Source organism: Fomitopsis serialis (assembly GCF_022376445.1).
Source record: "Fomitopsis serialis strain Sig1Antser10 chromosome Unknown B0H18scaffold_115, whole genome shotgun sequence".
NCBI lineage: Eukaryota > Fungi > Basidiomycota > Agaricomycetes > Polyporales > Fomitopsidaceae > Fomitopsis > Fomitopsis serialis.
Window position 1 is genome coordinate 31,217 of NW_025955075.1, and position 13,454 is coordinate 44,670.

Sequence of the window (13,454 nt, forward strand, 5' to 3'; positions counted from 1 at the left end):
GTAAACTGTAGACTAGAAGCAGCAGTGTCAGTTGGTATCAGTAGTTGAGAGTGTTTGAGTGATACGAGGCCCTTGTCCCCGCTACAGAGCACATGCAGAGGCTCTTCGGATATGTACGTGTAACAACGACTCCGATGGACTTCCTGCAGTGCCTCAGGTGGGTGAGAATTTGATGTACATTGATCGGTGCAAGCAATGCGACTCACGTCGTACTCACCAGAAGCTGACCAAGAGCACAAGTGACAGTCGCGCTGTTACGCTGCCCATCTTATCTCGTGCCAGTGACTCATACCAAACTGTGCATATAGTGGTCGGAGTCGGTATCAGGTACAAGCCCTCGTTCCGGTCAACATGGGATACAGTGGATTCCACTAACCAAGTTGCATACGGGCACGCGCGCAGAACACCGTCGACCTTGAGTCCAGTCTCGGGAAGCAAGTTGCGATCACAGCCTGTGCTAATTCGCGTCCGTTAGATTTGGTTATCTGAGTTGCAAAGACTATTGACAGTTTGTCATCGGACCTTAAAGCCTAGCATCACAGTTGTGGCGCCACCCCGATTCGGACCGATCTTCTTGTTTTCCCAACTTCAACGCTCTACTTTGACTCAACTGTCTTCTACCAGTTGGCTCCGACGGAGTTGAGATTCTTCAAATTGATTATTGTACCCTGCTTACTTGCTTGTCGGCCCGACCGTCCCAGATCTATGCGCCCGAAAGGCACTGCCACACGGACAAGGGTGCACCGTGGTCAATGGGCACAGTGCGGTGACAATCATCAGCCGCTGACCTACGTTCAAGTTGGCGTAGCGGCGCCTACGTGTCACTGCATAGCCTCTCGTCCGGACTCTACAGTACCAGCGGTGAGCAATTGCTCTGCGAGCAAGTAAGTTATACGTGTAGCTCTTTAATGAATTTCAAGTGTTTATACGAGTTAAAATTTGCTGAGCAGTGTACACTGTACAACGAGCCCTCGGCTCAGTACACATTGGGGCTGACGCTCGAACATCGCCTGCCAGGCATTGACACCGACGGACTCGGACAAGCAACCGGATTGTGGCAATTGATAGCGCACATTTCACCTGGAGTCATCCAACCACGCGTTTCGCCGCATAGCGCCTGTCGCAGTTCCTCAAATATTCTGACGTGGCAGGGGATACACTATACTACCTCCCTCCGTCTAATGGCATCGACTATCACGGCGTCGCAGTAAGTCACCAACGTCGCTGTTCGCCGTCCATTGACTCCTCATTGCTGCAGAGTCGTCGCCAACCACTGTATCAATGCGGCTATCAGTAAGTATTCATGCCATCTCGCCCCTAATGCTTACGAGTCCTAACACCGGCTGCCTCCTACTAGCCCTGTATTTCTATGAGCGTGTTCTGACCATTGGCCAGGAGATTGGTCTAGTTTGGAGGCGTGCATCCAGGAGCCTCTTCATGCTCGCTCTTTACGGCAGTATGCACGTTTTCACGATGGTCTATCTCCTACTGGAGATCGTTCTGTGGAGTTTCAGAAAGGTGACGATACTCTTCTTCTGTAGAATCAGTGTCTAACCTGATTGCACATAGGGGTCTGACAGCGTTCCATTACCATTATGACATCGCGGCTTACAGGGTTTGTCTGACTACATAGTGGAAACGTTGCATCAATCATGCAAAATACCAGCCTCTGTGCTCTGTATCTCATTTGGGGAGGTATGAGGTTCAGTGTTGTGCCTGTAATCATCATCATCATCATCATCATCATCTCATTTCGTCTACTCAGGCATATCGGTGTTACGTGTATATGCGATCAATGGGCGGAATAAGTGGACACCGTTGGCCACCATGGCCTTGTCACTTGTTCCTGTAGCAACAAACATTGTAGGTACCCACTCTGCTGTCAGCATAGAACTTCAGATTGACAATCACCTGCTAGGTTTCATCAGCCGACACAACCATGTCAACCACCACATATCTCCGGTACGTGAATGTTCACTGTTATCCGTTCGTGTCCATCTTCTTACGCGGGACTCAGATATACGCAGTCAAAACGTATGAACATGCCCGCAATTGATCAACTCTTGTGTGCACAATAGTCGAGACCGTCACCCGTGTCTGCGTCATAGCTGCGGACTCCCTCGTCTTATTGGAAACATGGCGCAATACATATGACCTGAACAAACTGGCGCGTGGCCTCACCATGAAGCCCTCTATCACGTCGCTTCTTCTAAGAGATGGTGAGGTTCCGAGCGTCATTGCTCTACCGACTTGACTAAGCAGGCTGTCGCACGGTTGGCCCCGGTTCATAGGTACTGCGTACTTCTGGTGAGGCTTATGACTTCCTCTGCTAGGTGCTACCTGATTAATGCTGTTTATTACAGTGTGCTGCTTACTGTGAACATCGTCGCCACAGTGGCGTGTGCGATCAACGTGAGCACGTCGCTAATATGTTACACAGTCAACTCACGAATTGGACAGCCCGTGTTGGAGATCGCTAATTTCTGTTTCGTGTGCGTGACAGAGCCTCTAATTGATGCAGGCCTTCGAATTGACAAGCGGAACCCAGGTTCAATACCATACTCCTCTCTCGGTTCTTCTTGAATCTCCGAGAAGCCTCCTTCCTACCTGAACCCGGCTCCACCTTGTCTACACTCTCTCAGACTGGTCTCCACGTCGCCGATGCATTACGGGTGCTAGGAGGATCCCTTACTGACCATATGGCCTCTTCGGAAGACGTACTGGACCACACTGGCGAGTCGATGCGTGACGTAGACGAGGAGGGAGAGTATCCGGAGGAGATAACAGAACGGCCAGCCCATTTGTCGAGCCTCGATCAGCAGGATTCCATTGACACAGCTGTCACAGCAACGGACCTCCCGATATCCAGAGAAACCAAACTCCATTGGTGTACGCTTATGCATGCCGAACTATAATCTTGTCGACGGTAATCATGTGAGCAGGTTCTCTTAGAGCAGTAACATCTCTAGTAACGGTATCACAGCGGGACATGCACGTATAACCGGGCGACATATAGTAGTAGTGCGCTAATCTCGCATGATATCATGAGTGTACATTATGATTGCCCGATAACTTAGTCCGAGGCGTTTCGCTCGACGCGCTTGCGCCACATGATCGTGTCGCGCACCTTCAAGTTCTGCCACTGGCACTCATGTCCTCACTAGCTTACATAACACTCGTTCTTGTTACAGAGCACACAGAGTGAGTAGTTAGTATTGTGCGAGCTAGTGAGGTCATGGAATGGCAGAAAGTACGCGACACGATATGCACTGCTCCGACTAAGTAGTCGAATATCGGGCAAGTTGCCCGTGACCGTAGCAGCGGTGAGCGCTTGAGCGTTGGGTGAGCGCGAAGTCAAGCGCTAACGACTTGTACAGCACCGTGACGCTGTCAGGGAGCGATGCAGATATACCGTACAGTCATTCGAGGTAAGTACGTCGATGCGTACTGTCCTTGTTCCGTGCTGAACTGATTGTATTACGCCATATCCACAGAAGTCGTTCAGCACGATGGTCCCGGTCACGCGTTTTGAAGGTTTATGGACGTTCACACTTCTCAGGCACTGGCACTGACTCTGCGGACCGTCAGGGAACATCAGCGGGAGCAGCGGCGTCGTCACACTGCCTCACTGCCCGGTCTCCGCTCCGGTGGCGGAATTTTGTAATCCATTACGCATTGCCCGACTCCGAGTTACTTACATATGACAGCGTATCAACGCCTTCGGTTCTTTTGTACAGTCTCGCGCCCGGAGAACCTCTCTCTGTGAGTGCTAATCCCCTCGGTGAGAAAGGAGATTCATTGGTCACGGCACGGCATATCAGTGAATTTGAAACCCGGAGGTAACATCATCTGCTGGGTATCGTATCGCGAGTCCTTTCCCTCAACGCCAGGCATTGACACTGACCGTGCCCAGTCAAGAAACCGAGCTGCCATTGTGGCGAAATCTTTCATTGGCGATGTATGTCTTCTACTGTAGTCAGGACTATTGATCCTGTGTCTCGTCTCACAGCGCTTGTTGCAATGCCTTAAGTACCAATCACGCAGTGGATACACCACCTCACTTTTCTTCCGTTCACTACCATGGCATCGTAGTAAGTTGCTGATCTTTCAGGGCTCTGTTCGGCGCCCATTGACTTAGATTCTATGTAGCTCTGTTCGCGACTACTGTTTTGATGCGGCTTTCAGTGAGCATTCATGCCGTCCCCGAGTCGCTATTACTAAACACCAACACCATCTTAGCCCTGTATATCTATGAGAGAGTCCTGAATATTGATCAGGAGATCAATTTATTATGGAGGCGCGGATCCAAAGGTTTCGTCATGCCCGCTCTCTACGCCAGTATGCACTCTTTCACGGCGCTATATCTCCTACTGGAGTTTGTTCCGCCGGAAGTATCCTGCAAGGTGACGGCACCCTTACTGCGTGGTATCTGTGCCTGACTCAAGTACACATACAGAGGTCTGACAACACTTCGCAGTCCGTCTCTCGGAGCACGACAGACTTACAGCTGTTTGTTTGCATACATAGCCAACACTCCGTGTCAATTCTGCAGCATGCCAGTGTTTGCGCTCTGTATCTCATTTGGGGAGGTATGGGGTTCAGATTCCTGCATGGATTCCTCGTCTCATTCACCCTAGGTATCTCGGCGTTACGCATGTATGCGATCAATGGTCGAAACAAGTGGACGCCTTCGGTTACGATGGCCTTGGCATTTGTGCCTGTGGCCATCAACGTGGTATACGTTCATTCTACTTCCTGACGGGCAGAGTTTGAACCGATGACTATACTAGCGTGTCTTCTTAGTGGACAAGAAGTGGACCGCCTCACGGCCTCCAGACTGCATCATCTACGAAGCTATCTCAAACACCACAACTTGCGAGTGCGTAAATGTTTGCTGGCGACCATCCCCATTACGATTCTCACGCACAACTCAGACGTACGAATTCTTTTCACATGCCTGCGCCCCCAATTAATGATCTTTTGTGTATACCGTAGTCGAGATCATCACTCGGGTTTGTTCCATTGTGGCAGACTCCCTCGTCCTAATAGAAACTTGGCGTCACACCTACGGCATCAACAAACTGGCGCGTGGCCTCACAACGAAGCCCTCCGTCACGTCGCTTCTCCTCAGAGACGGTGAAGTGCCGAACCATATTGCCCTATTACCTGAAGTAACTAAATCATCTTGCGAGTCCATAGGTACCACCTACTTCTGGTGAGGTCTTGTCGTTCCTTTGCTACTTCTGTTTAACAAACGCTGTGAGATCGCAGTGTACTGCTCACAGTAAACATCGGTTCCACAGCGCTGTGCGCAAAGAACTTGAACGTGAGTGTTAGTCACCATCATGATGCTATCAGTGCGCCGCTTAACTCACAATTCGGACAGCTTACGATCGAGTTTGAAAACTTCTATTTCGTGTGCGTGAGACGGCCTCTCAGTCGCGAGATGACGGATTGATCGCGATCTCAAACTACAGGCTCACTACTATCTTGCTCTCTCGGTTCTTTCTGAATCTCCGAGAAATCTACCTTCTACCCGACCCTGGCTCAAACTCGTCAACATTCTCTGATATCCGGTTCGCGGATGCATTGAACAAGCTGGGTGGATCCCTGGCTCAACGTTCAGACGATCCCGAGGGCGCGCTAGGCATATCAAATCTCAATGGCGCATCCACGTTTGACATCGACGAGGAGGGAGAGTTTCCGGAGTCGGAGGTAATAGAACAGTCATTCACTTTGTCGAGATTTGAACAACCCACTAGGGTCGTCGACTGACTCCGCGTTGCCTAGAGGAACAATTTCCTGTTGTGACGAGAGACAATACTGTATGTACGTAGCCTATGATCGTGTTGCACCTGAGAGTCAGCCACTGGCACTTCATGTCCTCACCAGCTTACACAACACTCTTTATATTGACAAAGCGCATAGGATGAGGAGTCGTGGTTGATTATCGGGCAACCGTGACCATAGCGGCGGTGCCAGTGAGCGCTTGAGTACTGGGTGCCATCAACGTATCCAACAAGCGCTAGTAACGACTTTGCACAGCACCGTGACGCTGTCCGACGAGCGATGCAAATATACCGTACAGTCATTCGAGGTAAGTGCGCCGATCCGTACTGTTCATGATCCGTGCTGAACTGGATGTACTTATCACGTTATATCACAGAAATCGTCGCTGAACGCAATGGTCCCGACTGTGTGATGTAGTAACCATTACACCCCGGAGACTTCGTCGGCGTTCCGAAGCGAGGCCCACTGGTAACTCGGACGGAGGAGCATCACTGGGCAGCAGTGCGGTTGACAGCTGGCGGTGGCCGCATCAGCGTCAGGCCACTGTCCTCCTGCGAACATCTCCATCACGCTTCGTCCGCGTCGCTGATGTGAGTGTATGCCAGTGAGCATCGCACAGCCTCGCGCCCGCGCCTTAAATGGCTGATGTTGCGGGAGCCTGAGTACACGGGGCTGCCTTCCTCCATCCAGCGGAATCGAGTACTATGGCATCGTAGTGAGTCATCAACGTCGCTAGGTCTCTGTTCAGCGTCCATTGACTCCTCATCATTGTAGCGTCGTCGGCAACTATTGTATCAATGCGGCTGTCAGTCAGTACTTATTTACGCTATCTCGCCACTGGTTCTCACGCCTAACGCCGACTGCATCCAGCTCTATATGCTTATGAGCGAGTCCTGACTGTCGACCGGGAGATCAATCTGGTTTGGAGGCGTGTATCCAAGGGCCTCGTCATGCCCGCTCTCTATGTCGGTATGCATATATGCATGATGGTCTATCTCCTGCTGGAGATCGTTCCGTGGGGTTCGGGCAAGGTGATACCACTTTCATACAGTCGAATCGGTTGCTAACATAGTTGTCCATAGAGGTCTGAAAGCACTCCGCTGACATTGCGACGCCGCGACTTACAAAGTTTATCTGATTGCGTAGTGAAAACATCGCAGTGAACACGCAAACTACCAGTATCTGTCTTCTGTATCTCATTTGGGGAGGTATGCAGCTCATTTCGTGCCTGGAATCATCATCTTATTTCGTCTACGTAGCCATATCGGCGCTACGTGTGTATGCGATCAATGGGCGAAAAAGGTGGACCCCGTTGGCCACGATGGTCTTGCTACTCGTGCCTGTAGCAACGAACATCGTACGTACCCACTCTGCTGTGTCAGCACAGAACTTCAGAACTTCAAATCGACGATTAGCTGCTAGGTCGAATCAGCCGATACAACCATGTCAGATGCCACGTATTCCCAGTACGTGAATATTCGCTGTTACCCATCACTGTCAGGGTTCTCACGCAGATCTCAGTCGTACGCAATCATAGCATATGGCCGTTCTCGCAACTACTGACCTCTTGTGCGCATCACAGTCGTGACTGTCACCCGTGTCTGCGTCATCGCGGCGGACTCACTCGTCCTATTGGAAACGTGGCGCAATACGTACGGCCTCAAGAAACTTGCGCGTGGTTTCGCGGTCCAACCGCCTATTATATCGCTTCTTCTCAGAGATGGTGAGGTGTCGAACAATTTATGCCCTACTGTCTTCGCTAAGCCGTCGTGTCAATCGCGCCGGTCTATAGGTACTACGTACTTCTGGTGCGATTTGCTCCTCGCTTCGCTACGAGCCACCTAATCAATGTGGGCAACCTGCAGTGTGCTGCTCGCAGTAAACATCGTCACCGCAGTGCTGAGCGCGCTCAACGTGAGCACGTCGCCAATATAATATCCGGTTGACTCACAATTCGGATAGCCTGTATTGGAGATCGCCGACTTTTGTTTCGTGTGCGTTACAGGGACTCTCATTTGCCCATCATGATTCCGAATTGACGATCCGCATCTAGGCTCAATACCATCCTGCTCTCTCGATTCTTCTTGAACCTCCGGGGAGTCTCTATCCTACCTGAAGCCGGTTCTACCTCGTCTACAATCTCTGATGCTCACTTCGCGGACTCATTGTGCACGCTAGGCGGATCCCTGGCTGAGCATAGGGGCTCTGCAGAAGACGTATTGGACGACATTGGCGAGTCCGTGTTTGATGTTGACGAGGGAGAGTAGCCTCCGGACGTAACAGAACGATTATTCCTCTCGTCGAGCCCCGATGAGCGGGGGCGTGTTGACACACTCCAAACCCAGTCGACGGACCCCACGATGCCAGACGCCGTTGACGTACACGTATGCATGCCGAACTTAAATCTTGTAGACGACGACCATGCGCTTTTTGCATTGAGCAGGTTCTCTTGGGACAGCATCTCTAGCGTCGGTACGCACTGGGACATACGCGTATAATCAGACAACATGTAGTGGTAGTGACGATAGTGTTGTTCTCGCAGGACAATGAGTTGCGATGCACTGACGCGTTGAAGGTTGTAGTTTCCGAGCAACTCGGCGTGCCCCAATTTCCTCTCGGACACGGCGACTGGTACTCAGCACTCGAAACCGTAAGTATGCTATTGAGCATATTCATCCTGAGGCCTGAGGACGCTATGTAAGTATTCGAATGGCTCGTCAACACCAGAATTTATCGCCGCGCATTGGGTGGAACCGCTGCGTGCCTAAATTACACCCCGAGGCAGGATTTCGCCGACGGCAGTAAGTACTACCCGCACAAATTGAAAGTGCTCTGTGTCACATCCGTTGCCAGCTGGTCGCATGCGACGGCACTGAGCGCTCGGTGATGCGCCGCACATGAACGGTGCCTGTGGCGCAGACTTGCCTCGGACCCGCTTTCGAACTCTGATAGCGGCAGAAAGTCGGTAATTTGGAAACTACGCCCCTACGGAAATAGCCGCCGTACGGAGTGCGCCCCTGCCCGATATGGAAAGTGGTGACACGGCGAGTCACCGCGTAGAGTCCTGCGTGCAGGTCGCTCCTGTCCATGTGTAGAATATGTTTTGAGACCATTTTAGGCATGCATGATGCGTTTAGTGCACAATATAGTTAACAGTTTGTAGTCCAGTAGGCCAATACCGCCTCGGTGCCTGATGTCACAGCGATGACAGCGTGACAAATCACTGTGACACAGACTGTGCCGCCGCCTTCGCAGAGTGGTGGTTCGTGTTCAGCTGCCCCCCCTGCACCCTCGACGACGCCCTCTGGTCTGCCGCATCTCTTCTGTCATCGGAGCAACAATGCTCACCTTTGGACAGGCCGCTGCACTCTACACCAAGCCGACCTTTTTGGACTGGACATGCAACACCTGTAGGCGGCCATTAGAGATCCGAGTGACGAAGAGTGACAAGAAGCAGAACCGTGGGCGATCCTACGTATTGGTGAGCCACGAGTCCGTCCATGCTTGAAGTCTCTGACACTTGTATCAATGTACCTCAGTGTAGCGCACCAGCAGATCACTACAAACCCGAACCGTGCAAGTACTTCCGCTGGGTCACCAGCCGCATTGATCTTCGCTTCAGAGCCCATTCAGCCGTCTCACCGAAGGGTATCGGACAGCCGACATGTCGTCTCACGAAACATGATGGGGTGGGCCGACGTTGGCCGACCAAAATTGTCTCACCAAAGAGGATGGGGTCGGCCGAGGCCAAGGCGGAGGCAGTCAAGACGGGCAAGATGGCCTTGCAAGGCGGTGTTTAGTAGATATTGTAGTTCATACTGACTGGTACTACAATAAAATTGAATGGCATGATAACACCAATGTTAGTGCAGTTGTGACCTTCTTGGCTCACCCAAGACATTCCACTGCCCGACCATCGGCTGGGCCACTGTTCCCAACCGATTCTCGCCTTGACCCAGCCGACCTTCTTAGAACCTTCTTGACTTACCCAAGCCAATCCACTGACCGACCATCGGCTGGGCTACTGTTCCAAACCGATTCTCGTCTTGACCCAGCCGACCATTTTGACTCACCCAATACAATGCATGAGCCGAGCGTCGGCTGAGGGGATTTTCCCAGCCGGTGTCCGTCTTGACAGGTATTCTATACATGAATATGCCGGTATAGCCTGATGCGCAGTGGAGACGACCCAAGGTCGACCTGCGGGCGGGGTGATCACGCGTGTGACAGGTCAGTCACGCCGGGGCGTACGGTCCGTAGTGCGGTCCGTACCCGTAGGGGCGCACTTTCCAATTCCGACATGTCCTCGATAGCGGCCGCACGGTGAGTCGGGATCGACGTGGAACTTTATGCGTTTGGGCCATGGCCGTCGGTCGCATACGTGCTCCGCTTTGTCGAAGATGCTGAAGCCATATTGACAGGTCGTGCAGGCGCTGTGGGGCAGTGGACGGCGCTCGGGAAGTCGGCAGTCGTGGTTGAGCAGATCGAGGTCTCGGCCCTCGGGAGCCAGCAGTGCGCGGCCAGTGCGGGTCGACCGACCCGTGACCCGCCCGATCATCACGACGGACCCTTCTAGGACCCCCGAAAATTGGCTGAAAGGCCAGATCCAGGACTCCCAGATTTTGGCAAAAACGTCTGGACGTCCGAACGCCAAAATGTCTGGATTGCCATCCGGCATGTCGGTCATGATACCTTAATTGTCTGGATTACGGAATCATGCCTCAGATTTTACGATTTTGTCTGGATTGCTGGATCAGGCCTTCAAATTCGTATTTTTTGTCTGGATTGACGGATCAGGCCTCTATAAAACCGATTTTTTTGTCTGTATTGCTCTTCTAGGGCTCTGGAGAGCATTCTCGACGGTGACAGTCAAACTACATAGTCTACTAATCCTCTTCCTAGGTTGATATTTGTATGCATTTCTGTGTCACTGAGTGAAAGGCATAGACTGTATCAAATTCTCCGGGACCATACAATCAATTTTAACCAACTGCGTGGCTGGCATTACATGGTGCTTCTCTTGGATGATGTCACCTTGCATTGAGTCCGTACGTTTGTTGAACTCGACAGACAGCAAGTCGCCAGTCAGGCATTGCCATACGGAGTTTGCTCGTAAATCGAAACACATATTACCAACATATTACACGTGAGGATGAATCATTTTAGGCACCGAATATTTACACATAAGACACCAGCGGCGCCACCGTCTCTATGTACTTGTCTGGACAGGTATCCGACCAGATCTACTATCAGGGAAATGTCTGGACTAAGAGATCGGGCATGACCACCAAATGGAGCTTTTTGTCTGGATTCCGATCCGGCCAAGGCCTAAAATTATCCAAAATCTGTCTGGATTAGGCTCAGGCCTTTCAGCCAATTTTCGGGGGTCCTACCCTTCTATTTGCGTAGAAGCCCTCAGATCTTAGATCTTAGATCCCAGATAGACTTTCATGCAAGCCTAAGCCCCACCTTCTCACAGATCGACTTGCCGTAGCAGCTAGCAACCGGCATGTCCTGGGGCTCGTATAAAAACGAGGCTGCCTCTACGTGCCCCCCGCACCCATTTTGAGCATTGGCATGGTCGACACGGATGCCGCTCTCCTCTATCAGCTGAACACCACCGCTGGCTGCCTGTTCGTCGGCGTCACGCTGACGTTGTGGTACGTCGCCTCGTCGCCTGAGCGATCGCAACTCATCCCTGTAAACCAGCCTGTACGGATGTACTTGCGCGCAAACACTGTACTATTTTCACAAGTATCCCCGCGATAGGACGTACTTGAAAGTACTGGTGGGTACCGTCTAGGGGATCATGATGTACTAGTACATACGCGTGCTGATGTGGACCCTTAGGTCGTGGTTGTATGGTATCATGTAATACTCCTCCGGTCTGCATAACCGTCGCTCACAACATACGCAGGCTGCTCGACACTGGCAAGGTAATGGCGGAGATCCAGGTACGTGAACCACGTTTACTCGCGTCTCCTTTCCTTCTAAAGCCTTGGGCGCCAGGAGGTTTGGCTGGACCTCGTCACACGGCATGGGAACCCACTGGCGCTCCTGGAGCTGGACCTGTGCGTTATCGACCTCGAATACCATACCGCATATCTGACTGATCGCATGACTCGCACAGCTGGCTTGGCGTAAGCTCGCCTGTAGTGATAGCGTATTTTCCGGTCTAACGCATGCGCATAGGTTGAGCAGGTCTTCGAAGTGCGTCCTGTGCTACGCAGACTCTGGCTTTGTGTCATTGACGCGGCACAATTTAGGATGCGACTCAGGCAGTAGTCGAACTGTGCGGCCCCCTTCTTCCCGTGCTCTCTGAAGACGTTACTAAAACTATCAGCGTGGACAATTAGCTTCTTCCTGCAGAAAGTATGGCATAGTGAGTCGTCGCGCCCGTCTCTCCGGGTCGCACCGTCCCGTACAAACGCCGCGCTCTCACACAGCGGCCCTGTTCCAATCGCAAAAGCTACTGTTTAGCATACTGGCGGTGCGTCGAGCGAGGAAACACCGACGTACCCATTGACGATGATGCTTCCCGCTAAGTAGGGTGGCCTCTTCCTCTGTGAGATTGGCACGTCGCTCGCCTTCATACGCGTGCTATGCTAATACGCGGTGGTTCTAGTATCCAACATCTGCACGTACCTTATCCTCGGCGTTCCTACAACATTGCTGACCTCGCCACGAACGCGATGCAGGGGTTGAGAACTGCCTGTGAGCCGCATATCCGTCATGATCTACCCGTGGGCTCATATCCTATAGCTTCACCGTAACCGGGTCCTTCAACGTCCAAGACGAATTCGTGCGTCGCTCCCCTGACAGGCTCGTCTCCCCAGACCTCTAGAGGCTCACGTCGACGGCCAGAACGCGTCCACCTTCTCCGGGACGGTCTGCATGGCGCTCGACATCTTGATCACAGCGATGCTCTGCTACGACCTGAACCTCCGGAGATCAGAATTCAGCAGGTGCGCGGTACCCCCTCTCCCATACGTCGGAGTCGTGTTCTGCCGGATACTCAGTCTCCTGCGGCAGGACGGACAACATCGTGTTGCGCCTCATCTACTACATCATGAGTCGCGGGATCTTCCTCTGGTGAGAGTCCGGTGTGTTCTGTCACCGCGACCGACTTCCGGTCTGACACCCGTCTCGACGCGCAGCTTCCTGCAGGCGGTCATGTTAGCCACCGTGAGTTCTCCACTGGTTTCGCCCATGACTCAGCGGTAATCGATCTTTTCCAGAACTCGGGCGTAGACAAGTACGAAGGCACGTTCACGTCCGAGATCGCGAGACCCGTCCTGGGCACAGGTGCGTTGGCCCACAACCCACACTCGCCGCTCACTCGCTGCTCACCCCCTGCCTCCGTCCAGCGCTGGCGAACTCGCTTCTCGTCCTGTGCGTCGTCTTCCTCACCACCCGCGCAGCGTCCCTGATAGCACGACAGCTTGAACGAGAGAGCGCACGTGCGAGAGGCCGTGGACAGGCTCATGGAGCCCTCGTGCTACTCGGAGCCCCTGGACCAGATCGTGTTCGAGCTGCATACGGTCCAGCGGGATATATAGGTATACCGATGCGCTGCTGGGCCGTAGATGAGGACGCTTGTATCCAGAGACGATGTAGCCAGCCTTGCCAGTGTGCCATCCCTGTTGCCACATCATTCAGTGTTC

At 52.5% G+C, this 13,454-nt stretch overlaps 4 protein-coding genes across 4 annotated transcripts; all 4 read left to right on the forward strand.

The window, feature by feature from the left end:
* The first annotated feature begins 971 nt into the window (after positions 1-971).
* B0H18DRAFT_1037800 (uncharacterized protein) lies at positions 972-3,165 on the forward strand. The gene is made up of 10 exons (XM_048030413.1): positions 972-1,207; positions 1,259-1,293; positions 1,358-1,507; positions 1,766-1,863; positions 1,919-1,966; positions 2,084-2,199; positions 2,334-2,412; positions 2,461-2,492; positions 2,549-2,934; positions 2,984-3,165. Exons 1-9 carry the CDS (start codon positions 1,182-1,184, stop codon positions 2,913-2,915), a joined length of 951 nt encoding a protein of 316 aa, XP_047887795.1. The 5' UTR covers positions 972-1,181; the 3' UTR covers positions 2,916-2,934; positions 2,984-3,165.
* A 1,360-nt stretch (positions 3,166-4,525) lies between these two features.
* Positions 4,526-5,874, forward strand: B0H18DRAFT_1037814 (uncharacterized protein). Its single transcript, XM_048030414.1, has 10 exons — positions 4,526-4,589; positions 4,638-4,735; positions 4,791-4,879; positions 4,901-4,902; positions 4,996-5,136; positions 5,200-5,215; positions 5,272-5,326; positions 5,387-5,418; positions 5,478-5,715; positions 5,791-5,874. Exons 2-10 carry the CDS (start codon positions 4,655-4,657, stop codon positions 5,809-5,811), a joined length of 675 nt encoding a protein of 224 aa, XP_047887796.1. The 5' UTR covers positions 4,526-4,589; positions 4,638-4,654; the 3' UTR covers positions 5,812-5,874.
* A 165-nt stretch (positions 5,875-6,039) lies between these two features.
* On the forward strand, positions 6,040-8,380 carry B0H18DRAFT_1037827 (uncharacterized protein). Its single transcript, XM_048030415.1, is given in 13 exon segments — positions 6,040-6,097; positions 6,167-6,505; positions 6,565-6,599; positions 6,661-6,821; positions 6,935-6,998; positions 7,050-7,147; positions 7,213-7,256; positions 7,269-7,270; positions 7,373-7,513; positions 7,583-7,598; positions 7,656-7,704; positions 7,753-7,784; positions 7,844-8,380. The coding sequence occupies 12 exon segments, from the start codon at positions 6,495-6,497 to the stop codon at positions 8,055-8,057; spliced, it is 867 nt and encodes a 288-aa protein (XP_047887797.1). The 5' UTR covers positions 6,040-6,097; positions 6,167-6,494; the 3' UTR covers positions 8,058-8,380.
* A 2,868-nt stretch (positions 8,381-11,248) lies between these two features.
* B0H18DRAFT_1215016 (uncharacterized protein) lies at positions 11,249-13,440 on the forward strand. Its single transcript, XM_048036608.1, has 20 exons — positions 11,249-11,450; positions 11,500-11,578; positions 11,641-11,654; positions 11,708-11,744; positions 11,800-11,861; positions 11,921-11,930; positions 11,983-12,000; positions 12,057-12,082; positions 12,147-12,172; positions 12,237-12,280; positions 12,340-12,364; positions 12,416-12,427; positions 12,489-12,504; positions 12,553-12,592; positions 12,655-12,755; positions 12,823-12,882; positions 12,948-12,975; positions 13,029-13,095; positions 13,158-13,182; positions 13,232-13,440. Exons 1-20 carry the CDS (start codon positions 11,368-11,370, stop codon positions 13,347-13,349), a joined length of 891 nt encoding a protein of 296 aa, XP_047887798.1. The 5' UTR covers positions 11,249-11,367; the 3' UTR covers positions 13,350-13,440.
* The last annotated feature ends 14 nt before the right edge of the window (positions 13,441-13,454 follow it).

Coding starts and splice junctions, on each gene's coding strand:
- B0H18DRAFT_1037827 (XM_048030415.1), top strand. Junction 6,600..6,660: donor TTGTATCAATGCGGCTGTCA/GTCAGTACTTAT, acceptor GACTGCATCCAG/CTCTATATGCTTATGAGCGA. Junction 6,822..6,934: donor TTCCGTGGGGTTCGGGCAAG/GTGATACCACTT, acceptor ATCTGATTGCGT/AGTGAAAACATCGCAGTGAA.
- B0H18DRAFT_1215016 (XM_048036608.1), top strand. CDS start 11,368: ATGGTCGACACGGATGCCGCTCTCCTCTATCAGCTGAACACCACCGCT. Junction 12,756..12,822: donor CGGAGATCAGAATTCAGCAG/GTGCGCGGTACC, acceptor CTCCTGCGGCAG/GACGGACAACATCGTGTTGC. Junction 12,883..12,947: donor AGTCGCGGGATCTTCCTCTG/GTGAGAGTCCGG, acceptor CTCGACGCGCAG/CTTCCTGCAGGCGGTCATGT.
- B0H18DRAFT_1037800 (XM_048030413.1), top strand. CDS start 1,182: ATGGCATCGACTATCACGGCGTCGCA. Junction 1,508..1,765: donor ACTGGAGATCGTTCTGTGGA/GTTTCAGAAAGG, acceptor TCGTCTACTCAG/GCATATCGGTGTTACGTGTA. Junction 2,200..2,333: donor ACCATGAAGCCCTCTATCAC/GTCGCTTCTTCT, acceptor TTCCTCTGCTAG/GTGCTACCTGATTAATGCTG.
- B0H18DRAFT_1037814 (XM_048030414.1), top strand. CDS start 4,655: ATGTATGCGATCAATGGTCGAAACAAGTGGACGCCTTCGGTTACGATG. Junction 5,327..5,386: donor TGTGCGCAAAGAACTTGAAC/GTGAGTGTTAGT, acceptor CAATTCGGACAG/CTTACGATCGAGTTTGAAAA. Junction 5,716..5,790: donor GAGAGTTTCCGGAGTCGGAG/GTAATAGAACAG, acceptor CGCGTTGCCTAG/AGGAACAATTTCCTGTTGTG.